At 36.2% G+C, this 23,105-nt stretch overlaps 3 protein-coding genes across 5 annotated transcripts; 2 read left to right on the top strand and 1 right to left on the bottom strand.

Moving 5' to 3' along the window:
• The first annotated feature begins 341 nt into the window (after positions 1 to 341).
• LOC107788654 (calcineurin B-like protein 3) lies at positions 342 to 5,921 on the top strand. Its single transcript, XM_016610350.2, has 10 exons — positions 342 to 478; positions 2,857 to 2,932; positions 3,044 to 3,185; positions 3,983 to 4,065; positions 4,193 to 4,252; positions 4,363 to 4,471; positions 4,553 to 4,605; positions 4,728 to 4,808; positions 5,427 to 5,539; positions 5,631 to 5,921. The coding sequence occupies exons 3-10, from the start codon at positions 3,074 to 3,076 to the stop codon at positions 5,686 to 5,688; spliced, it is 669 nt and encodes a 222-aa protein (XP_016465836.1). The 5' UTR covers positions 342 to 478; positions 2,857 to 2,932; positions 3,044 to 3,073; the 3' UTR covers positions 5,689 to 5,921.
• A 440-nt stretch (positions 5,922 to 6,361) lies between these two features.
• LOC107788653 (heat shock cognate protein 80-like) lies at positions 6,362 to 10,449 on the bottom strand. The gene is made up of 3 exons (XM_016610349.2): positions 10,153 to 10,449; positions 8,482 to 8,623; positions 6,362 to 8,398 (listed from the first exon to the last, which is right to left on the bottom strand). Exons 1-3 carry the CDS (start codon positions 10,273 to 10,275, stop codon positions 6,564 to 6,566), a joined length of 2,100 nt encoding a protein of 699 aa, XP_016465835.2. The 5' UTR covers positions 10,276 to 10,449; the 3' UTR covers positions 6,362 to 6,563.
• A 6,061-nt stretch (positions 10,450 to 16,510) lies between these two features.
• LOC107788652 (peptidyl-prolyl cis-trans isomerase FKBP16-1, chloroplastic) lies at positions 16,511 to 22,083 on the top strand. 3 transcript variants are annotated; one of them, XM_016610345.2, is made up of 9 exons: positions 16,513 to 16,668; positions 17,341 to 17,388; positions 17,962 to 18,150; positions 18,262 to 18,296; positions 19,711 to 19,804; positions 19,923 to 19,983; positions 21,219 to 21,264; positions 21,415 to 21,485; positions 21,813 to 22,083. In XM_016610345.2, the coding sequence occupies exons 1-9, from the start codon at positions 16,547 to 16,549 to the stop codon at positions 21,888 to 21,890; spliced, it is 744 nt and encodes a 247-aa protein (XP_016465831.1). In that variant the 5' UTR covers positions 16,513 to 16,546; the 3' UTR covers positions 21,891 to 22,083. The 3 variants fall into 3 exon arrangements, with proteins under 3 accessions (XP_016465832.1, XP_016465831.1, XP_016465833.1); XM_016610347.2 differs by having other exon boundaries at positions 16,515 to 16,668; positions 17,336 to 17,388; XM_016610346.2 differs by lacking the exon at positions 17,341 to 17,388 and having other exon boundaries at positions 16,511 to 16,668.
• Positions 22,084 to 23,105: the final 1,022 nt, after the last annotated feature.

The following is a 23,105-nucleotide window of genomic DNA, read 5'->3' as shown; positions in this document are numbered from 1 at the left end:
AAAATAATCACAGCATAACTTATACCAGTACAACTTATCCCGACATAAGCCGTATTAAAACCAAACGCACCCAAAGTGTTATAGTCTGCTCAAATTCTTCATATCCATCTTAATGTTGTTGTTCATTTTTCATTTTTTCATTAGAAAATGAAGAACGAATTGCAAAGTGAATAATCAAACCACACGTTAAAAGTTCAGATAAATAATTAAATTGGTTAGCTTTGAAACGATGTCGTGTAGTATAGAAAACGAGTATATATTTGTACAGCTGGCGAAACATGTCAATATCAAACTATCAACATTGGCCACGATTAAATTTGATTGTATTAAATTATTACTGATATTGACGTAATCACAGAACAGCAACCAGAAATTACAGTTATTGCAGATAATAAAGAAGAAGCCCATCTACTTCATTCTATCTGTTGAACGTATCTTCAATCTGAATTTCATCAAATTTCTGTCTTAATTCAAAAGGGTAATTTTTTTTCTTCTTCTTTTTCTATACATGTCAGCTAATCCCATGTTAATTCATAGTATTCTGATTCTATTTTGTTCTCTAAAATTAATAGATCCATTTACAGTAATCATCCATGTTGAATTAATGGTTTTTATCATTTTTTGAATTCTTGATTTAATCCATCTAAAGATTGTGTATATATATATATATATATATATATATATATATATATATATATATATATATATATATATATATATGTGTGTGTGTGTGTGTGTGTGTGTGTGTGTGTGTGTGTGTGTGTGTGTTCCAGTATCAGTTAGAACCAAATTGACCTGAAATACAAGTATAAAGATTGTGTCTTTTGATATGTCATTTTCTGATTTCCTTTTTTAGCTAAGTTCTTTCAGATGTTTTCCAGTTTCAGTTTACTTAGAATCAAATTGACCTGAAATACAAGTATAATGATTGTGTCTTTAAATCTACAATTTTTTCTGATTTTTCCAGTTTAGCTAAGTTATCCAAGATATTTTTTCCAGTATCAGTTTACTTTTAGTCAAATTGACCTGAAATACAAGTTTAAATATTGTCTGATAGTTTTTTTTAATTTTTTTAAAAATATTATACATGGAGACTGTCCCTTCTTGTCTATATTTTCATTGATGTGGTGTTTATGCTTTACTGAGCCGAGGGTCTATTGCAAACAACATCTCTATCCTCACAAGTTAGGGGTAAGGTTTGCGTACACACTATCCTCTCCAAACCCCACAGTGCGGGATAATACTGAGCATGTTATTGTCGTAATATTATACAAAGGGAGTAGGGGAAGGGGAAATTGGGGGAGGGAATTACAAAGTGAAAGTTCAGGTAGCCAACCAACTGATCTATTAATATTACCCGAATATTTTGTCTTTATTTATGCCTTTTTTCTGATATTTTCCGTTTAGCTAAGCTCTCCAAGATATTGACCTGAATAGAGTGGATTGGATACAGAGGATTCATATAGCTGATTCCAACTAATTTGGGATTGAATCACAGTTGACTCATCAGTTAATTGATTGGGTTTAGTTGTTGCCCTTTGATGACTTTGTTGTATATTTAATTCTAGAAAAGATTGGGTTTTTAGTAGGTTTTTTCTGTTGAGTGGGCATTTCCGAGTTTAAATTCACTTAAGATGGCATAACTTGGATCTTGATCATCATCATTAATATCATAGCTAATGAAATCTGCAGTGGGTGAAAAGAAATCTTGGAATCATATCAATCAAGTTTAATTCTTTCTTGAGCTGAGAGTTTATTGGAAACGACCTCTCTATCGTCCTAGGGTAGGGGTAAAATCTGCGTACACACTACCCTCTACATACCCCACTTGTGGGATTCCACTGGGTTTGTTGTTGTTGTTGTTGTTGTTGTTGTTATCAATCAAGTTTAACTTTTCTAGTTATCACCAACTATCTAATCATGAAAACTGCAAGATATAATGGTGCACGAAGCTAGGGGCGGAAGGGGTGCATCTGAACCCTTTTCATCCGAAAATTACATTGTAACTGGATACAATATATTCTCCCCTTCCTTAATTTGCAACTAATTGGCAAGTTGGCATAAGCTGTTGAGTATTGGAATCTTTTGTGTTCTTTTTTTTGTGGGGGCTGGCATTAATTTGGAGGTGTTAGTTTGCTCTAATCAGGAATGTATCAGTGCTTGTAACTATTTGCTCATAGGGATTACAACAACAACAATAACCCAGTGAAATCCCACAAGTGGGGTCTGGGAAGGGTAGGATGTACTCAGCCTTACTCCTATCCTGGGAGGGCAGATTTGCTCATGGGAAGCATTTTTGGGTTTCGTAATGAACACACTCTTTCATAGCCCTTTTAATATCTTTTTAATAGCCATATCATAAACTATGAAGAAAGTGAACTATTGCCGATTTCTGTTGTTACTCACATCTAGAAGTACAATCTTTTTTTCCTACTTATTAGGTTGACTCTACAAGAGCAAAGTTGTTTAATGCATATGAAAATCCAGCTATTGCTATTTGATAGCTAATTCTAAATTGCTCAAGAAGATAGAGTCGAAGATATTTAACGTAACTTCTTTCCTAGATATGTTTTGCTTCGGAGAGGGCATGTTCTCTTGCTTCGTTATTAGTGTGGGGAGGTATTGATGACAGGGGCAGATATACATGGGCTCAAGCAGTGTCACGTGACACCGCTTCGTCGAAATTTTTACTATTAGTACATAAATGAAAATGGGGGGGGGGGGGCTATAAATGTAAAAAATAACACCGCTTATCATTATAGTAATTTTATTCATTTATTCACTTCTTCAAATGTTGATACCTCTTACAAAAAATCCTACGTACGCTATTAATTGATGACATGGGTTCCTTGTCAGGTGTATAGCTCCAAACTTCGAGAACTTTTGGCATTTTACATTCACATAGTCAAAAATAGCAAAGAATGGTCACGAGGTTTGTTCAATTTTCCTGTTTGTCTGCTTCTCAACGATTTCTTAGAGCCAATTAAAGTGGCTTCCTTCTCCTCCTCCCGCTTCCGAACCTTCATTTTTTTTGGTTGAACAGCTATGGAGAACTTTGAAGTCGGGAAATACCATGTCGCATTGTTTAGAGGGGATCAAGCATTTAGGTGCTTCCCTGTTGCACTGTTGTGATAGGCAATCAACGGGCCTTGAAGATCCCGAGATTCTTGCACGAGAGACAGTTTGTATGCTATCTGGACACACCTATCTATATAGATTTATCCGCTATTTGTAGAATGTAAAATGAAATCATGGAGGATGAAAACAAATTCGATGTTTATCTGGTTCTAGGTTTGTCTTATTTAATGATTACCTCATCCGGGAAATATGATTTTGATTTTGAAGATCATTACAATTATAACTTTCTCTATTTTCACAATTTATTATGTTCCGTTCTCTTTTAATGCTTGTCAATGCCAATGTTGTCAAAGGCGGGAAAAAAACACAGAAAAGCAGCTAGTGCAAAGTGTAATTTAAGTGTGTGCTTCAATGAAGAAAGGATTAAAAGAATGGAAATTAATGAAATATATAAAACCATATGAATTTTGATTCATTTGCAAATTTATAACTAGTTTTCTGTTTATAATTCAATTTAGTAACTAGCCTTTCATGTTATAATTCTAGTTTCATATACATTGTCATAATCATCCATAATTTCCTTAATAATATGTATGACTTTACCAAATACCAAATATATTACTTGTTTAGTCCTGCCTTCTTCAAAACTGGGTCCGTAGCTGTTGAAGCGCACACCTTAGCGCCTCGATGCATGCCCTAAAGTGCTACTAACAAGGGAAGCGATCCACTTACATTGCACCTACCTTCAATTTTAAGTGTGCCTCAATGACACTGGTCAATACGTAAAAGATTTAGAATATAGATTTCTGAAATATACGTTCTTACCATGTGTATGAGTTTCATGACTTCCTTTGCTAGCATAAATGTCGTAACTGGACCTGTATAATCTTCCTTCTTGTTGCAGTTAGCGTCAGTGAGATCGAAGCTCTTTATGAGCTTTTTGTGAAGATTAGCAGCGCAGTAATTGATGATGGGCTGATCAACAAGGTTTAGTCTCACATTTTTTTATAACGTTACAATTTTTGGAAGCTGCCATCACTAAGTTTAGTTACTTCTCTAGCATAGATGTTTAATATGCTTTGCTTTTTAATTTGAAACTTTCACTATGTTACAGGAAGAGTTTCAATTGGCGCTATTCAAGACAAGCAAAAAAGAGAGCTTGTTTGCTGATAGGGTTTGTTCTCCAAACATACATTAGCCTTTCATTGTTATCTAACTTTACCGCATGATACTACAAGGTTTTATTGTCTTCATTTCTTCTTACTCCGACACGTTTTATTGCAGGTGTTTGACTTGTTTGACACAAAGCACAATGGACTCTTGGGTTTTGAGGAGTTTGCCCGTGCGCTCTCTGTTTTCCATCCAAATGCTCCTATCGACGATAAGATTGGGTGTATGTTACTTGGTTACATGAATAACGACGATTACCTCCAATTTGTGCATATCAGCTTCTAATGGTAGATTACTGTTGTAGTTTCTTTTCAGCTATATGATCTCAAGCAACAAGGCTTCATTGAGAGGCAGGAGGTAAACCTTTCATAATATGAAGTTGTTAATTATAGATATAAACGTCAGTCTGTTTTAATGTGTTGACTTACTTCTCTTCTTTTCTCCTATGACATAAAAAGATAACGGCATCTGTTATGCAGGTGAAGCAAATGGTGGTTGCTACCCTTGCTGAGACTGGTATGAACCTTTCAGATGAAATTATTGAGAGCATAATCGACAAGGTATTTAAACAACCTACAACTAAATGCTATTTTTGATCATTTTTTCATTTGAAGGAGCGTTTTCTTATTTATATATGTTTAGTAAGTGATCTGTCCAATACTAGTTTCCCTTGATTATTTGGCTTGTTGTCCGTCTCATTGAAGTTTCGGCCCATCCTGTTTCTATCTTCTCAGAACCACATCATATTCTTAGAGAAAATTTGGTGATTTAAAGCATGGGGAGGAATTAAGGATGGAACCATCTTTAGCTTTGTTCCTCCCATAGACGAGATATCGACAGTGTTTGATACCAATAGTGTCAGTAAGAAGTTGTTGAGAAACCATTCAACTTCTGAGTTGGAGTCTCTTCTTTCAACTCTCCCCTGCGTTATGCCACAAAATGGTATTTTATAGATATTTTGTATTAGGAATTTGCTCGTTTATTTGACTAATGTTGAGTAGTTTCTGATTCAATGTTAATTATGTGTTTGCTAAGACCTGGGCATTCTCATGTTTGTTATAGTTCATCTTTATCGAAATCCCTCTTTTCTCCTTGGGAAGGGGGAGGCGTGGTTGGATGGTAGCAACTGCAGGATTTAGCTTTTTACTGCTTAACCAATGTTTGCTTTATTTGGGCAGACGTTTGAAGAAGCTGATACTAAACATGACGGAAAGATTGATAAGGAAGAGTGGAGAAATTTGGTCCTGCGACATCCTTCACTTCTGAAGAATATGACCCTTCAGTATCTTAAGTAAGTAGCACATTTAGAATCACGTTTTGCCCATTCTGGTTCTGTCGATAGCACGTTCTTATTGACCCAAATGTCATTTTCACTTAAATAGGGACATTACGACTACATTCCCGAGTTTTGTCTTTCACTCAAGAGTCCCGGATACCTGATATGGAATTGGCAAACGGACTTGCTTACGGAAGTAGTTTTGTTACTTGAGTGCTGCAGCTCAAGGTGAAAGTATATAACTAGTCTTGCTCATCTATTCTGAGTTCCAACATTTTCATGATTTGTTATTCATTCTGAGAGTAGTGCTTGTGTATTTTTGTTGCCACTTAATAAATGTTGAATATGTATCCTTGTAAGTTTCAATTTGCTCCTTATTAATTGATTTGCTTGATTATATGTGCATTCAAATTGAGACATCTACAAGTTGGAATCAGGCCATAAAATCCACAAGTTGGAATTGCATGTCATGTCGACTTGCACACAGGGAAAATCATTTGAACATTTGCCAGTTAAGCTCAGCAATAAGTTTACCAGAAAAGTTCAACTTCTTGGGGTATTGCAATAAATTTCTCTCTTGAAGTTGGTTATCGTGGTAGATTAGAAAGGTAATTAATCCGTATTCTCAAATTCTCATAGTATGCTGTTAGATTTTTCCTAGCAAAAGCTGGTATAGGCAGCCCCAAGGTTTATGATTCTCAGCAACTTAAAGAAAAGAGCAAACTCATACGCAGAAGACAAGCAGCAAAAGGAAAGTGTCAATAAAACATGGAAGTACTGGGTGGTTTTGTTTTAAGCTCATACGCAAATTTTCTCCAAATGATATGTGGGCGCAAGTTTTAGACATAGGCAAAAGAAGTTCATTCACAAAAAACAATCAACAGCAGATGGAAAGAGAACTTCAATAGCCAACAAAACAAGATCTATTGCATTGGAACTACTATTGTCAAAAACGGCACCTTATGCGTCATATTTTCTAGGTAGGGTAAAAGAGAATTATGGAGACAGAATATCAAATGAACTTCTACAGACTAAAAACTTAATCAACTTCTTCCATCTTGCTGCCCTCAGCATCAGCTTCAGGATCCTCAAGTGCTGGCATGTCAACATCTGCATCCCCGGAATCCTCATCAATGCTGAGACCAAGTTTGAGCATCCTGTGAATTCTGTTACCAAAGGTGTTGGGATCATCGAGACTGAAACCCGAGGTGAGAAGAGCAGTCTCGAACAGCAACAGGACCAAATCCTTGACAGACTTGTCATTCTTGTCCGCATCAGCCCTCTTCCTAAGCTCATCCATGATGGCATTCTCTGGGTTTATCTCCATGGTCTTCTTGCTAGACATGTATCCAGCCATACTAGAATCCCGAAGTGCTTGTGCCTTCATGATTCTTTCCATGTTGGCAGTCCAGCCATACTCACCAGTAACCAAACAGCAGGGAGAGTCCACAACACGGTCTGAAACGACAACCTTCTCAACCTTGTCACCAAGTACATCCTTAATCACCTTGCACAGGCCCTCAAATTTCTCCTTCAATTCTTCCTTCTTTTTCTTCTCATCCTCGCTTTCATCGAGTTTGAGACCTTCCTTGGTAGCAGAAACAAGCTTCTTACCCTCAAATTCCTTCAGCTGACCAATACAGTACTCATCAATAGCATCAACCATGTAGAGAACCTCATAGCCCTTCTTCTTCAGTTTCTCGAGGAAGGGTGAGTTCTCAACAGCCTTCTTGCTCTCCCCAGTAATGTAGTAAATATCATTCTGACCTTCCTTCATCCTGGTCACATAGTCCTTCAAGCTGGTCATGTCATCACCACTTTTTGTAGAGTGGTATCTCAGCAGTTCAGCAAACTTAGACCTGTTCTGTGAATCCTCATGGATACCAAGCTTGATGTTCTTTGAGAAGGCTTCGTAGAACTTGTCAAAATCTTCCTTGTTTTCAGCTATTTCAAAGAATAGCTCAATGCACTTCTTTACCAAGTTCTTGCGAATAACCTTAAGGATCTTGTTCTGCTGCAACATTTCTCTGGAGATGTTGAGGGGAAGGTCCTCAGAATCCACAATACCCTTCACAAAGCTCAAATATTCAGGAATCAACTCTTCACAGTTGTCCATGATGAACACTCGGCGAACATACAGCTTGATATTGTTGGGCTTCTTCTTGGTGTCAAAGAGGTCAAAAGGAGCCCTCTTTGGAACAAAAAGAACAGCCTTAAACTCCAGCTGGCCCTCAACAGAGAAGTGCTTCACAGCCAAATGTTCCTCCCAGTCATTAGTCAGGCTCTTGTAGAATGCAGCATACTCTTCCTTTGTGATCTCCTCGGGCTTCCTCATCCATATGGGCTTCTGCTTGTTCACCAAGGACCACTCATTAGAGACTTCCTTGATCTTCTTCTTTTTCTTTTCTTCCTTCTCCTTTTCTTCGTCAACCTCCTCTACCTTCCCTTCCTCGTCTTTCTTCTCCTCTTCATCCTCATCATCAGAGATTTCCTTTTCAATTGTCTTCTCAACCCAAAGAGAGATTGGGTAGCTGATGAACTCCGAGTGCTTCTTAATCAGGTCCTTGAGCCTGCGCTCTTCCAGATATTCAAGCTGATCCTCCTTGAGATATAGGGTCATTTTAGTACCCCTACCGAGGTTCTCCCCAGAAGTGTCCCTGGTGACAGTGAATGAACCACCAGCTTGAGACTCCCAAACATACTGTTCATCATCGTTGTGCTTTGTTGTCACAATAACCTTCTCAGCCACCAAGTAAGCTGAATAGAAACCAACACCAAATTGCCCAATCATGCTAACATCAGCACCAGCTGCAAGAGCTTCCATAAATTCCTTAGTCCCCGACCTTGCAATTGTACCAAGGTTGTTCACCAGATCTGCATTAACACAAACAGGATGAGTATGTTGCAATGTAATGCAGTTTAAGCACCAAGTACTTCCACAAATTACTCCAACTTACCAGCCTTGGTCATACCGATACCACTGTCAATGATAGTCAAGGTATTGTTGGTCTTGTCAGGAATAATGTGGATAAAGAGTTCAGGTTGAGCATCAAGCTTGCTCTTGTCGGTCAAGCTCTCAAAGCGAATCTTGTCCAAAGCCTTTCATAAATTATCACAACATAATCAGACATTTCATACATATTTGAGACATAAGTAAATGAATAGTTCATCATATCATACAATATAACATACACGGACACACAACAAAAGTCTTTGACAAGAATAACACTGGTTTGTAAGACACTCCAAGACATGCACAGAATCGATCCAAGATTAAAGTTTTACTAATTGATACATTGAACAACATCCCCTTCAGCTTAATCAATCTGGAACAAGCAAATTCAGCTTCTAGGGCTCCAAGATTTCCCTTATAAACAAATGTCTTTAATGTACGCCTCAAAATACTAAACAAAAAGTCCACATGATTCATAAACAAAATTTTCCTACCAGGTGCGGTCAGTGCATACTCATTAACAAAACAATAGATCAACACCCTGATCAACATTGTAATGATATATACATCTTAAATTTGTACATGCCAATATCTGATTCATGAATAACAGAACAAAAAAATCTATGCACTTGTCAACCCATTCATGTAAGGAACCAGGCAGGTTTCGTGATTATAATCTTAAAGAAAAATATTCTAATAATCAAACAGGACACTGACAAACGATCTAGTTTTCAGAGAACAAAAAATATCTCCAAACCCCAGGTTTATAGCCCCTAATCACATCCATCGAGCCAGATCTGTTGTTTCTCAAACTACTAACATCAAATCACAAACACATATACATCTACAATATGAGCAGAATTAACTACAGAGAGCACCCACGATCAAAAAACTTGAACATTAAATTACAAACAAAAAAAAAAGATAAAATCATGCACCTTATATATGATCAGAATCAATTATAGAGGCATCCGCAATCAAACAACTAACATTAAGTCAGAAAAAATCATTGCATTTAATATAAGAGCAGAATCAACTATAGGGAGCGTTCACAAACAATTCTCAATGTACAAAAAGACAACGTAACTCCAAATACAGATAGATATCAAGCACTTATCAACCTGTTCTTTTTAAGACCAAGGCAATTGTGTGATTTAATTTATAAAAAAGGCTCAAATCATCAAACAGAACCTAAATTGTCAAAAGCTCTAGTTATCAGAATACGGGAAAAAAACTCAAATCATTTAGAAAAAAACCTAAAATCATAAATTTGAAAAGCTCAAATCATCAAAGAAAAACTGAAATCATAAATAAATAAGGACTCAAATCATCAAACAGAACCTAAACTACCAAACGATCTAGTTATCAGAGTAGGGAAAAATCTCAAATCATAAATTAAACATAGTTCAAATAATCAAAGAAAAACTGAAATCATAAATTAAAAAAAAAATTAAATCATCAAACAGAACCTAAAATATACGATCTAGTTATCAGAGTACGGAAAAAAACTCAAATCATCAAAAAACAAATGCTCAGAATCATTATTAAAAAACTCAAATCATCAAACAAACAAGCATCTAATATATGAGCAAAATCAAATATACAGAGCTTATCGCGTTAAATAGACAATGCAATTACAAATTCACATGGAATATCAAAAAGAGAATTGACTTACATCAGAAGAATTGCTAATAAGTTCCCGGAGAAAAATCTCCTTGTTGCTGTAGAACGTGTTGATAATAAGACTCAAAAGCTGGTTAATTTCAGCCTGAAAAGCAAAGGTCTCTGTGTCCGCCATTGCGATCTAGCGATGCCGCTGCTACGTCAACGATTGTAGAAAGCAAAGCGGAGAGAAATTAGGGTTGAGGAAGGCGAGAGAACAGTAGAATAAGCAAAGATAGAGAGATTGGTGAAGGAGCAGGGTGTTTATATCGATGTGTATTGGGTTTCTAGACTCTTCTATTGCCAAGTAATTCAGAACCTTCTGGACTATCAGATTTATTAAGTATTCTCTTTGTTTCCTTTTAAAAATTTAAAAAAAAAAGTAAATAATGACCTTTGATATATAAGTATAATTTAGATATAGTTATTAGAAATAATTTTAAATTTATGATCTTACTTAAATAATCTCTCTGTTCACTTTTAATTAGCACGTTTTGACTTTTCACGTCATTTAAGAAATAATAAATAAAGTACATAATTTAACATGATACTCATATTAATTGATGCATATTTTATTAAATTTGAGAAAATAATTTGAAATAATAAATATTGTGGGTATAATTAAAAAAAATTATCTTTTCTTGATATGCGTAAAGTGACAAGTAAAAATAAAAATCTATTTTTAGTATACATGCCAAATAAAAGTGAACGGATGGAGTAACATGTTTGGCCAAGCATTTAAAAGGCCAAATGTAGTGTTCCTATTATTCGGAAGAAGAAAAATAAATATTTTAGAAAAATACGTGTTTGACCAAGTTTTAAGTACTAACATAAGAGATATTTTTTAATTTTAACCAAAAGCTAAGAAAGTAGCTCTTCAAAGAATTAAGTGCTTTTGATTTCAAAATTGTCTAATAAATTTCCGTATTGTTAGGGGCAGTTTGGTTTAAGAGATTAGGTAGGTTATTCTATTTAAGATTAAATTTATTCTGCAATTAGTTGGAGGTATTAGCTAAAATAAAGATTAATTAATGTTACATCGGGTTATAACTTATCTAATGTAAAAGCTATAAGTTATTCATATTATAATCTTGGTTAATCTTGATTCTTGGGATATTTTGATTTTAAAGCAAACGATCTATTGTTTATCTACGTTATACTAACCGTAAAGGAGGAGAAATGATTAAAGTAACAATATTTTAAATATATAATATTTCTGTGCGCCGCTAGAAAAAGGATTTGATTTTAAAATATAGAAGGGTCTTTTGTTTTAATTGTTCAACCAATTATGTATTCAACACATATTTTGCTCTATTTTCTTTTACATTATTATTGTAGGAGTACCAATATTTTTCTTTAGTCGGACTTTTTTTTTTTGTTATTGTAATTTTTAATGGTTAAACTCCCCGATGGAGCCATTCTCCAATAACTTTTCAACCTCCTCGCATACTGCATCGTTTATTGAGGAATTGAACTTCCTCCTAACATGCCTCACCGCGGGGTGGAATGGGTCGACATTCAATTTGTGTGTAGCGATCTCCTTCGAGATACTGGCATATCTGCATGGCTAAAAGCAAATAAGTCCGCGTTAGCAGTTAAGAATTGACGGAATTTATCTGGTTCTTGGAGCTTGCAACCGATGTAGGCTTTCTTGCTGTGATCGTTGTCATCAAGCTGGACGGGATCGAGGTCTTCTATGGTTGATTCTGTGGCTTCTACTGTTTCGGGATCTCTGATGACGTCTTCATTTTCATCGCAACTCGACCTCGGCCCTATTAATTGCTATGCCTCTTTTGCTTTGGCCTTCATTTGTTGGATGGTCGTACAATCCAGGGCGCTGTGGTAGCATTCTCGAGATGTACGTTGTTTTCCTCGTATGCTTAATATTCCCCATGGGGTTGGGAATTTGATAACCTGGTACAAACTGGAGGGGGCGACCTTCATGGCGTGTATCTAGGGTTGGCCTATTATAGCGTTGTACGCCGTATCCTGGTCCATGGTGTGGAATGTGGTTTCCAGAGTGACGTCGCCGGCCAGGACGGGAGTGTGATTTCTCCACATGTTCGTTCAACTACATTGTTAAAACCTGTTAGCCTGATGCACTGCGGCACTATCATATCCTCGAGTTTCATTTGTGCAAGTACTCTAGGGTAGATAATACACGCGCCGCTCCCATCACCTACCATAATGCGTCTCGCATCTGTATCGAATATGCGTAAAGTGATAATTAGGGCATCACAATGAGGGAAAATCAAATCGTGGGTATCTAACTTATCAAAGATGATACATTTTTCGAGTTCGTCATATCGTTCGTGAGTGATCAACAGTTTGAGCTTGTGGGTTGTGGTAAACTTTACGTTGGTTACTGAAGCGTCGTCGCCGCCCCCGATGATCATTTGAATGGTGCGGGTTGGTGAGGGTTTTTTCGGTGGTCCCTGGTGCTGTTCATGTCCTCGGGCAAAGTTGGTCCTCCCCGATCACTCAGCAATTCTTTGATGTGTCCATGGCGAAGCATGTTCACGACCTCCTGCCTTAGGGCGATGCAGTCCTCAGTCTTGTGACTTGCTCCCGGTGGAACTCGCACAGGGCGTCCGACTTTCAGGTGCATGGATCTGGCCTTATCTTTTGTGGCCACCTTACTTTTGGTCCGAACTTCTCCAATGCGTACACTATTTCTGAAGGTGATACATAAAAAATATGAGCGGATAACAAATGGGGCATATCTCTCTCGTTCCGGTGAGTCCCTGTCCTTGATCTAGGTGGACCCTCTTCGCAGCGTGAGGGGGCATGATGGCACTTCTAATATACGGCTGATATCGTTCTCGGTTAGATTGTGGAGCTGCGAGATCTTTCCTGACATTGTTTCTTTGATCCCCCCTGGACTCGGCCTGTACCGAGGTCAACCAATGAGTTGGCCTATTTAGGTCGTCCTCGTCTGCACGGACAACGATACAGTAGGCGTTATGTATTTCATCTAAAGGTGTCTAACGGGCCGGGTTGACCCGTAACCGGACCAGCCCAGATCGGTTAAAACCGGAACCGGACCAGCCCGGTACATAGGGGTTGGGTAGGAGGGGTAGAGGGGGTTGGTCTGTTTAAATTTTGGTAACGGTTAACCAGACGGGTCAAATCCGGTCCACGTGAACAGTACCATGTACCGGTTAAATTTTGAATTAAGTGGGGCCCACTAACCGTTGGCAACGGTCAGACCTGGCAGGGATCCGTTGCCCGACGGGTTAATTGCATTAATAGCCTATTTTTTCTTTAAAATTTAACCTTTTTCAATTTACAAAATTAACCTTCTCTAAAACTATAAATACACTCCCCTCTTCTTCATTTCTTCACTCAACTCTCATTTCTCAATCTCAATTTCTCTCGTTCTCTCATTCTCCAATTTTCAATATTTCAAGTCTCAATCTCAAATTCTCAATTCTCAAATCTCAATTCAATTTAAATCATGCCTCGTACTTCTAGAGTGCGCTCATATGTTTGGCAACACTTTGAGGTAGTAGAAGAAAATGAAGAAGGTCAGAAAGTAAAGTGCAAGAACCGTGGTCAAGTCTTAAATTTTCGTTCAAAGTCTGGCACATGCAGTTTAAGGAAGCATATAAAGTATTGTCTTGAGCGTCCTCCGGAAATTCGTATTTAAGATTTTAAGACAATTTGTGTTATTTTAAAATTATTAGACGTATTTATGCTTAATGTTTTAGTTTGTTAGATTAATTTGAAGTATTGTTAATTTATTATGCATGAAAATTTAGTTTTACTATTTTTTGTTAATTTACTTTTTAAATGCAAACTTTAATTTTGAATTTTGAAATAAATGTACCACTTGCAATTTATATTAATACTTTTGTATTAATATAACTTGTAATCTTTAAATTAATACAAATTATTAATATAACTTACAATAGTTATACAAAATACAAAAAAAAAAAATACACTAAACCTGGCCCGGCCCCGTTAACCCGTAACCCTTACGGTTCAATTTTTACCCGGATGAACCCGTTAAACCCGTTAAGCCCCAACCCATAACCGGCCCGGACCGTAACCCGTACGGGTCCAAAAAATAGTAACCTGGCCCGGCCCACCCGTTTAACACCTATAATTTCACCCCAAGTGGTTGGAGGATATTTCATAAGCCGACATAATAACTTTCTGGTCGCCCTTGAACCATTCCTGCTCAGCCCGTTTTGGAAATATGCTACGACCATTCCTTCCAATACATTTGGTAAAGTCATTCTTACTCGAATGAATCGAGCGAGGGAAATGGCCGTGCTGCTCGCCCGCTGTTGGTGTAATGTAAGCCCTTACATTTTCTCTTACGGTCTCCTGGGCGGGCTTGTTGAGTATGCCAGTTAGCGTGTTAGTTAGACTTTTTTACTGCTGGTGGCGTCTCTTCCGTTGTATATGTGGAAGCTCTTTTACCGCGAGATGTTGTGATACTGCCGTGAGGGAGGGGTGACCCACTTCGCGTGGGGGGAGGCATTAGGCGTTATGTCGTCACCTTCTGTCTCAGAAACCTCATTGATGGTGTTCAAGAGATTGGTGGTGAGGTCAACCACTACCCTCATTCTTTCTTCTCTGTTACCTGCCATGTCAGATCCGTGTGTACAAGGAAAAAGGAGTTTTTTTTTTTTTGTAAACCGTGATAGTTATAAATCTAGAAAAAACTAAAGATTTAACTAGGAAATCCCTACAGACGGCGCCAGATTGTTTGACCAAAAAGTGTAAATCTTCGGTTAAACTAATTAATCTTATGTAATGAGGGGTTAAACCTGGTTAATGATAATATCTCTAGATTTATAACCGGTTAACACAAATAACGCAAAACAACGTTAGTGGGGGATTAAATGCAGTGTGCATTTAATATTCCAAGAGATTTGAGTGATGATTGAAGAATATCAAACAATAAATAACAATAAATGACATTAATGTAAACAAGGAGAATGATTCACCAAACATTGAATGAGGTGGATGATTCTTCTTTCTGATAGTGATGAGTGACAGACAAATCCTAAAATATTGGAACTATTCTCGGTTCTAATGGAATAATTGATGGTAGAATCTTAGTAAAAAGGTAGTGTTTGTATCTTTTGTAGAGAGAGAGTCTTCTTCTCAAAAAGTGTTCTTATCAAACTTAATATTACATACCATTTTCCCCTATCTCTTTTTCTATTTATATTGGACATATCCCTAGTTAACCCTAAAAGTACAAATACAGGGAATATTCAATGAATATTCTCTTAAATATCCTATTACAAAAACTAGCCGTTAGTACTGTCAGGGAATATTCAATGAAATATTCTCTTAAATATCCTATTACAAAAACTAGCCGTTAGTACTGTTTTTGATACTTAACCTCGACCGTTATTGACCGCCCAACTACGAGCCCCACTGCTTACTAGTCGATCTTGGCCACATCACTTTCTATAATACCACTCGGTGCTAAATCCCCTTGAGGTAGATTTTGACCTATACACATATTCCATTAAGAAGTTAAACTAAATTAAAAATTACAATATGCATGTTCATTAATCTTTTAAATAATAACATTTATTTATTCATAAAAATAAGTAATTAATTATTTTTTTGAGTCATCATGCTAATTGATAAATAGACTCAACTTATATGCATATTCTTTTTTTATAATTTGATTCTTAATACATTTTAAAAAATATTGGTCAAAAAATAAACTCTTCAAATAAATTAGCTAAGCAAAACTACAATTTCCAAAATGCTTCAAGCTAATTTTAACACCTTGACCAAACACATAAGATAATATCAGTAGGAGCAAAATGACAATTTGAAATTAAAGAGTCTTCAAGTTAGATATTAGATATGGATCCAAAATCAACTTAATGAGTCTATCGTGGAAATGACATCATGTAGTTATTTTTAATCATGTTGTTTAAAATATATTTACAATGTTTTTAAGATTAATAAATTCGCTCAAACTTGAGGACAAGACGTCCTAGAATTTAAACCTCAAAATTAAACTTTAGGACATCGTGCCCTAAAGTTCGAAATTTATGTCCAAAACTTCGAATCTTATGTCCTGAATTTCAAATTAGTAGCTCAAAAATTCAAGACGCTAAGTCCCGAATTTCCAAATTTAGGATACTTAGTTATGAAATTTGGGTGAATTGGTTAATTTTTAAATACATTATACATTATACATTATGAATATATTTTAAACAATATGCTTAAGAGTGGCTATTGGTGCAATTCGCCCTTCTATTCCTAAGATTTCTATCATTGAATTAATTTAAACTTTTACACTAAATATTACTCCATTTACTAATAATCATCATAATATAAAAATATTAAAATAATATTTGGGTCTTTAAATTAAATGGTCCAAACGCCATATATGCTACCACCTTTTGTTTCATTCTTATCCCTTAATGTGGAAAAAAAGTTCCCCACCACTTAGCTGCTCCATTGGTAACCTTCAATCGACAATGGAAGCTCCTCAATTTCAAGCCAGTCTCCAATTCAGACGTTTCTTGGCGTCCCAAAGCCCATGGTAACGAGCATTCTCATTTATCTTCAACTTCGATTGCTTTAATTAGTGTTCTTCAGAACAAGGGCGGAGTTAGAAGCCGAATACGGGTTCGGCTGAATCCATTAGCTTTTGCTCAAATACTGTATTTGTAATAATTTTTTTATTAAATATGTATAAATATTAAATTTAGAACCAAGTTATTAGCATTTAAAGTCGTTATTCTAAAAACACATGAAGTTGAAATCCCAGCTCCGCCTTGGCTTCGGAATACTTTTTAGTTTATGTAGTTGTTTGTTAACCAGAAATCGTTAGTTTCATGATGTAGATTCATATTTATATTAAATTCGCATCTATTATCGGGAAGGAGTAGTGGTTAAAAGTACTATATGCACCGATTTAAAACCCTGAATCCGCTTTTTTGATGGTCATATGACAGAAAAGACTATTGTTTTAGTTATTAAATAGTTTAAACGGTTAATTATTCATTAAATCTATGAAAATTCACAAGCATAGGGATCAAAAGTGCACATTATAGTTAATTGAATGTGCTTAACCATATATCACAAGGACCAATATCCCTAATATTTCTGAACCACTTTTGCCACTGCACTAGAAGCTTTTTGTAAAAAAAATCCAAGGGGATTCAAAAATCTATATATACAAAAAATTATTATATCCTGTTGCACAGTGCAGGGGTGGCAAACGGCTGGATCGGGTCGGATACGGCGGGTCGAAAAACGGGTAATGCAAAACGGATAAATCATCCAATCTGGCCCATATTTAATACAAATAAAAAATTTTATCCGGCGGATAATATGGTATCTATATTATGCATGACTTCTTGAATATGATCACTTTTGGGAGAATACCTAGTCTTTCAAACTCGAGGAACCCCCAATTTGAGGCTTTATAAATGTAATAGTTAATCTCATTAGTTATCCATTGATTATCCATTTTTTAAGTGGATAATATGATTCTTATCCAGATTTGACCATTTTTTAAAAAGTTTATTATCCAACCCGTTTTTAAATGGAAAACATGGGTGCATAACTATTTTCTTTTAACTATTTTGCCACCACTAGTACAGTGTAATTTTTGTATAGAGGCGATTCAATACATGCGGCTCCAGCACGGAATAGTTGGAGCCTAGATTTTACAAACCTGATGCAAGATGGTCCAGTTTATGGATGAATGGAATTTTTGTAGTTAGAGAAAAAAACAGAAGAAGACAAAGAAAGAAGAAAAAGAAGAAGAATATTAAATGTGTCATTTGCTTAATCCTACTTGTAATTTATAACTTGTTTATGCTAACAGTTTTAGAGACTCTGATCATTGTAAGATTGCTGCACCTAAAGCCTCAGATCAAAGAATGCCATCTCTAAATGTCAAAAAGTTGCTAAGAAGGTCAGTTCTGCAACTTGTTGGATTGAGTCCCATCTTCATTAGTATTCGTCCTGTCTTATCTGCTCCAGTTCAGGAGATGAAAGAACCTGATGTTATCCGGTAAATGTTGTTTCCATTTCTTTAATCTCCACAATTAAATTGTCTATATGGCCTAGAATAAGTGCTGTCATTATTTTAATGGTGTTGTTAATTTGGATTTGAAGCATTCAGGACTCTAAAGCTTGCTAGTGGAGTGAGAATACAAGGTACATCCCCTTTTAAGGTTATTAAATAAATACAGTCAAACCTCTCTATAACAGCCTTATTTGTTCCGGATTTTCTTGGTTGTTATAGCGTAATGCTATTATAGAGAACATATATTATAACATATTAGTTCCAAAGAAACTTGGCTTTTATGGTGAATGAGTGTTATATAGCGATGCTGTTATAGAGAGGTCTGACTGAATTTTATAAGATGTTTTCTAATTGAGATATTTGATTAGTTTTACTTGGAGCTAATAACAACCCTGGCTGTAGGTTAATTGCTATTTGACTTATTAATGGATAGTATTAGCTCAAACACCAGCTTAGCTTGGCTTGTTTGGGACAATATCATCAAATCCTGAATCCTAATTCGGGGGAATACTCATAAGCTCTAAATTCTACAAGTAAGCCAAACCATTCAATTTCAAGCCGATTCTAGGAAAATTGACTTCACATAGATACACAAAAACACACCAAACATGCCCTCGACAGATAGTCATCAAACTTAGCAAACAAGGAGGAGAACAACTTTGTTGAAATCTCAAACAACTGCATGGACTTTTAGCGTCAAGAAAGAAAAAGATATTCATTGCTGGTGGTAGGACCAATGTTTTTCTTACTTGCAGGTTTAGCTGTTTAGGAAGAATTGAGAGCATTAGGAGGAAGAATCTTAAGTGACAAAGTAGAAAAGAGTTGTGGGAAGAGAAGGGGTAACAATGATGAATCCAGGGCTGGGATGTGGGAACATTGAAATAAAGGTGTAAATTTGTTGTTTGATTTCATTATCAAGTATCCCTACTATAAATATGTTCTAAATGAAAGTGACAAAGGAAATTGTATATTACGAAGTTAAAATGTTTAATAAGCTGGACGCAATTTCAATAATTTGGGAAATACATATAGGCTTATGTTTGGCGAATAAATATACATTCGTGAATATGACTTTTGACGAGCTTGATTTGGTTAATCATTGAAGTAAATAGTCTGGTGTGTGTTTCTTTATTGAAGAAACAAGTCAAGGTTGAGTTTACACGAGTCCAGTTGAGTTTTCTTCACGACTCCTTTGATCATTTTAGAGCTTGAAGATGTTATAATTGAATGGAACATGATCACTTGCTTTCACATTTGACGTGCTGCAGTTTCACGTATTTAATGTTTGGAGCATGCATACAGCATACAGGATAAGAATTGTAGATTTTAACCCAGCGAGAAAGTTAAGAGGAAAAGCAACTTTTATTGAAAAAGTAACTGTTTAATGATCTCCTTCCTTACAGTCATAAGTTCAATTTAATGAAGAAGTCAGTGATATCGTGACAAGCGTAAAAATATTATGCTGAGAGGAGGCACATCAATCTGTCCGTGTCGTTCTTGTTTTATATTTCTGAGTATTAATATGAGTTGTTGGGTCTTCTAAAGATGTTGTTGAAGGGGAAGGACCAGAGGCTCATGAAGGAGATATCGTCGAAATTAATTATGTCTGCCGACGATCAAATGGATATTTTGTCCACAGGTACTGTTTTCAGTTTATATTCTGCTCCTCCAGATATTTGTTCGTCAGTAAATCCATGTCATGCTTTCTTCTATTTTGTGGAATTGACATTGAACTTCTTCATTTTGCTTCAATGTAGTACGGTGGACCAATTCAGCGGAGAAAGTGCCCCTGTCATACTTCCTCTGGATGATACACAGGTTACCATTTTTGTTATAGCTTCGGGCTAAAAATAGAACATCTTAAAGGTCAGACAGCAACCTTCTGATATCCATTATGTGGCATGGCTGGAAGCTGTCAAGAAGTTATATTGCATCTATTTTTCTATTAACTGCGTACATCTTACCCTCCCCAGACCCCACTTGTGGGAAACAAGGGCGGAGCTAGCATAGGATTTGCGGGTTCGGCCGAACCCAGTAACTTTGGTGCAAACCCTGTATTTATCTTTAAAAATCCATTGAATATGTATAAATTGTTAATTTAGAACCCAATAACATAAACGAACTAGAATCTCGAACCCACAAGCTCCAAATCCTGGCTCCGCCTCACTCCGCCTCTGGACTGGGAAATTACTGGGTTTGTTGTTGTTGTTGTTGTTGTTGTCATTTGTGCCTTCAAAATGGGTGGTCAAATAGAGCCACTTGGTTAATCAAATAGGTGTTAAGAGGTAACTTGTAGTCTGTAGACAAGGTTTCTTGATGAGTTCAAAAATAATCTTTTTTCCTATAAGGTTACAATTTCTTAAAGACATGCTAGAAATGTCTTGGTACGTATTGTCGAAGGTCACACAGAAGAAAAAAAGCGGAGAGACGAAATGCAGAGAAACTTAGAAGTACGCTAAACTAGTAACAAATTAACAAGAAGAATAACCATTGTTTAGGCAACGTATTGTGCTGCCAGGACAAGCTGCTGTCTTGCTGAGCAACAACCTGTACTGTTTTAATCTTTCAGATATAAAATTTATACTGCCGTCAACTGGTGATGATAAAGATGTACTGCGCTCAAACGTTTCTAACGTTGACCATGTCGTCCCTCCTAGCATAGAACATAGTAGCTGCATTACCCCTTTCTTCTCCTTCACTTTCCCCTGCCATCAAGACTGCTGAGGTTAAGGATATCTACGTTGTCTGTGTCTTCTCGCCATCATTAGTCATAGCTGCATTTCTCCCCTCTTCTTTCTATATGTCTAGTTTGGGAAGGGTTGGGGGATAGTTGATAATTAACTGCATTCTTGTTTTCTTTATTGAAGGGGAGCCTTGGAGCAACGGTTAAGCTGTCTCCGTGTGACTTATAGGTCACAGGTTCGAGCCGCGGAAGCCACTAATGCTTGCATTAGGGGTGCGGTCCTTCCTCGAACCCTGCGTGAATGCGTGATGCTTTGTGCACCGGGTTGCTCCTTTTTCTTGTTTTTCATACTAAGTCTGTGAATCTGCAGATAATTGAAGGTCTGAAGGAAGTCTTGATTGGAATGAAGCCTGGAGGTTGTGCCTACTCTTTAAGAATTTATTCACTTTTTGTTTGCAAAATATATTCAAACCATAGTAAATGACAGGACCTCAGGGAAAACTTATTGGCCATTTTTTTTTTTAATATAAGTTCTATTTGTTTGAGCTGTAAGGCCTGTACTGCAGGAAAAAGAAGAGCGCTGATACCGCCTTCGGTAGGATACATCAATGAAAACTTAAAACCAGTACCTGAAGAGGTATGTGTTCTCAGAAATTTATTCATTTAACATCCTTTTGGTGCCCTTATCCTACACTCTCCAACTAACTGAATCTATGATTCTATGTTCCTTTTCTGCTTTATACAGTTAAACCTCTCTATAACAATGTCGTTTGTTCTGAAATTTTTTGGCTGCTATAGTGAAATGTTGTTATAGAGGACATATATTATAACATAATATAATAATGGGTTCCGAGAAAAACTCGGTTTTTATAGTGAATGACTATTATATAGGAATGTTGTTATAGAGATATCTGACTGTAGTTGATGTTATTGGTTCATCAAACGGATATTTGTCGTGTTGCAGTTTGGGCCAAGGCGTAGCCTTATGTCTCATGTGAAGGAGCCTCTAATTTTTGAAGTGCAGCTGTTGAAAGTTTTATGAGTATCATACTTATTGTCGGTGCTTAACTATAGTACGTAAGTTTTTTAATTGATTAACTTCATTACTTTGATCTCTTGAACAGTGTACTGAATTTTTGCCAAGATATGCTAAAATTGTCAGCGCGGGATGTTCCTAAACTGGTTATAATATTGGTTTAATTTCTAGTTTAAGGGAACTTATTCTTTAGACAAAACTTCTACTTGGTTACTGTAATGACTAGTACATATTGTTTAGTACCATTAGTAGTAATTTTATCACTAGTGGGTTGAGCTATTACATATGCGTGCAACCTTGAACGATGGTGGGGCAAACCTACGTGAGGACGTTGAGTCCTTCTAAGGGGGTGTATGTGACACCCAAGCGAATCAAACACGACACGGGATAGATGTAGTTATATAAGTAGACTAGCCTTAGACTCTAGTGATGCGTTTTAAAACCGTGCGGGTCTAGGTCCAAAGCGGACAATATCATTAGTGGGTTGAACTATTACATAAATTTCAAATACGAGTTTATTTATGTGAGAGTAATAGCACATTCAGCAGATGCAAATGAGTGAGTGACCATCTTTTTTTTAGATGCAATAACATCTTCCTTGACTTCTTTTCAGTGAATGAATGACCATCTTTTTGTTAGATGCAATAATATCAAAATCAGTTTATATACACCTTAACTAATTTTATTGAACGATCAAATGGACTCGCACCGAGTATTATATTAAATTTGAACCTGATATCTCATGTTGTTACTACTATAATTCTACAACCAGCCGCTCAACCATCTTGGGACTAACTGGCTGCCTTACCGTAGTGGGCGTTTGGACATAAGAATTGTAAAATTCCTAAAAAAAAAAGTGATTTTTTTTTTTCAAATAAAAATGATATTTGAAAATTAGAGTTGTGTTTGGACATGAATATAATTTTTGGGTTGTTTTTTAGTTTTTTGTGAGTGATCAGAGTGAAAATTTTGAAAAATAGCTTTTTGAAGTTTTTCAAATTTTCGAAAAATTCCAAAATTCATCTTCAAGTGAAAATTGGAAATTTTATTGCGAAACATTAATTTTAAAAAAAAGTGAAAAAATTCTTATGTCCAAACGGGCTCCTAGTTTCCTAAAAAGAACTTTCCTTTTCAGCTAATAGGACTTGCTAATTCTTACTCCCTCCGTTCAACATTCCCTTTTTGTTTGAAAACATATAGCAACTTTTTAAATTTGGAAAT

This window comes from Nicotiana tabacum, chromosome 1 (assembly GCF_000715075.1).
Source record: "Nicotiana tabacum cultivar K326 chromosome 1, ASM71507v2, whole genome shotgun sequence".
NCBI lineage: Eukaryota > Viridiplantae > Streptophyta > Magnoliopsida > Solanales > Solanaceae > Nicotiana > Nicotiana tabacum.
The sequence above is the reverse complement of the archived record's forward strand: the minus strand, read 5'-3'. Positions and strand labels throughout refer to the sequence as shown.

Bases quoted from the DNA above. Each gene is read 5' to 3' on its own strand.
- LOC107788653 (XM_016610349.2), bottom strand. From the start codon at position 10,275: ATGGCGGACACAGAGACCTTTGCTTTTCAGGCTGAAATTAACCAGCTT. The intron at 8,624-10,152 runs GTAAGTCAATTC...AATTTATGAAAG, and splicing joins TTATTAGCAATTCTTCTGAT to GCTTTGGACAAGATTCGCTT. The intron at 8,399-8,481 runs GTAAGTTGGAGT...GTGTTAATGCAG, and splicing joins TATCGGTATGACCAAGGCTG to ATCTGGTGAACAACCTTGGT.
- LOC107788654 (XM_016610350.2), top strand. From the start codon at position 3,074: ATGTCGCATTGTTTAGAGGGGATCAAGCATTTAGGTGCTTCCCTGTTG. The intron at 4,253-4,362 runs GTTTGTTCTCCA...GTTTTATTGCAG, and splicing joins AGAGCTTGTTTGCTGATAGG to GTGTTTGACTTGTTTGACAC. The intron at 4,809-5,426 runs GTATTTAAACAA...TTATTTGGGCAG, and splicing joins TTGAGAGCATAATCGACAAG to ACGTTTGAAGAAGCTGATAC.
- LOC107788652 (XM_016610345.2), top strand. From the start codon at position 16,547: ATGTGGAAAAAAAGTTCCCCACCACTTAGCTGCTCCATTGGTAACCTT. The intron at 16,669-17,340 runs GTAACGAGCATT...TGCACAGTGCAG, and splicing joins TTGGCGTCCCAAAGCCCATG to GGGTGGCAAACGGCTGGATC. The intron at 19,805-19,922 runs GTACTGTTTTCA...GCTTCAATGTAG, and splicing joins AATGGATATTTTGTCCACAG to TACGGTGGACCAATTCAGCG.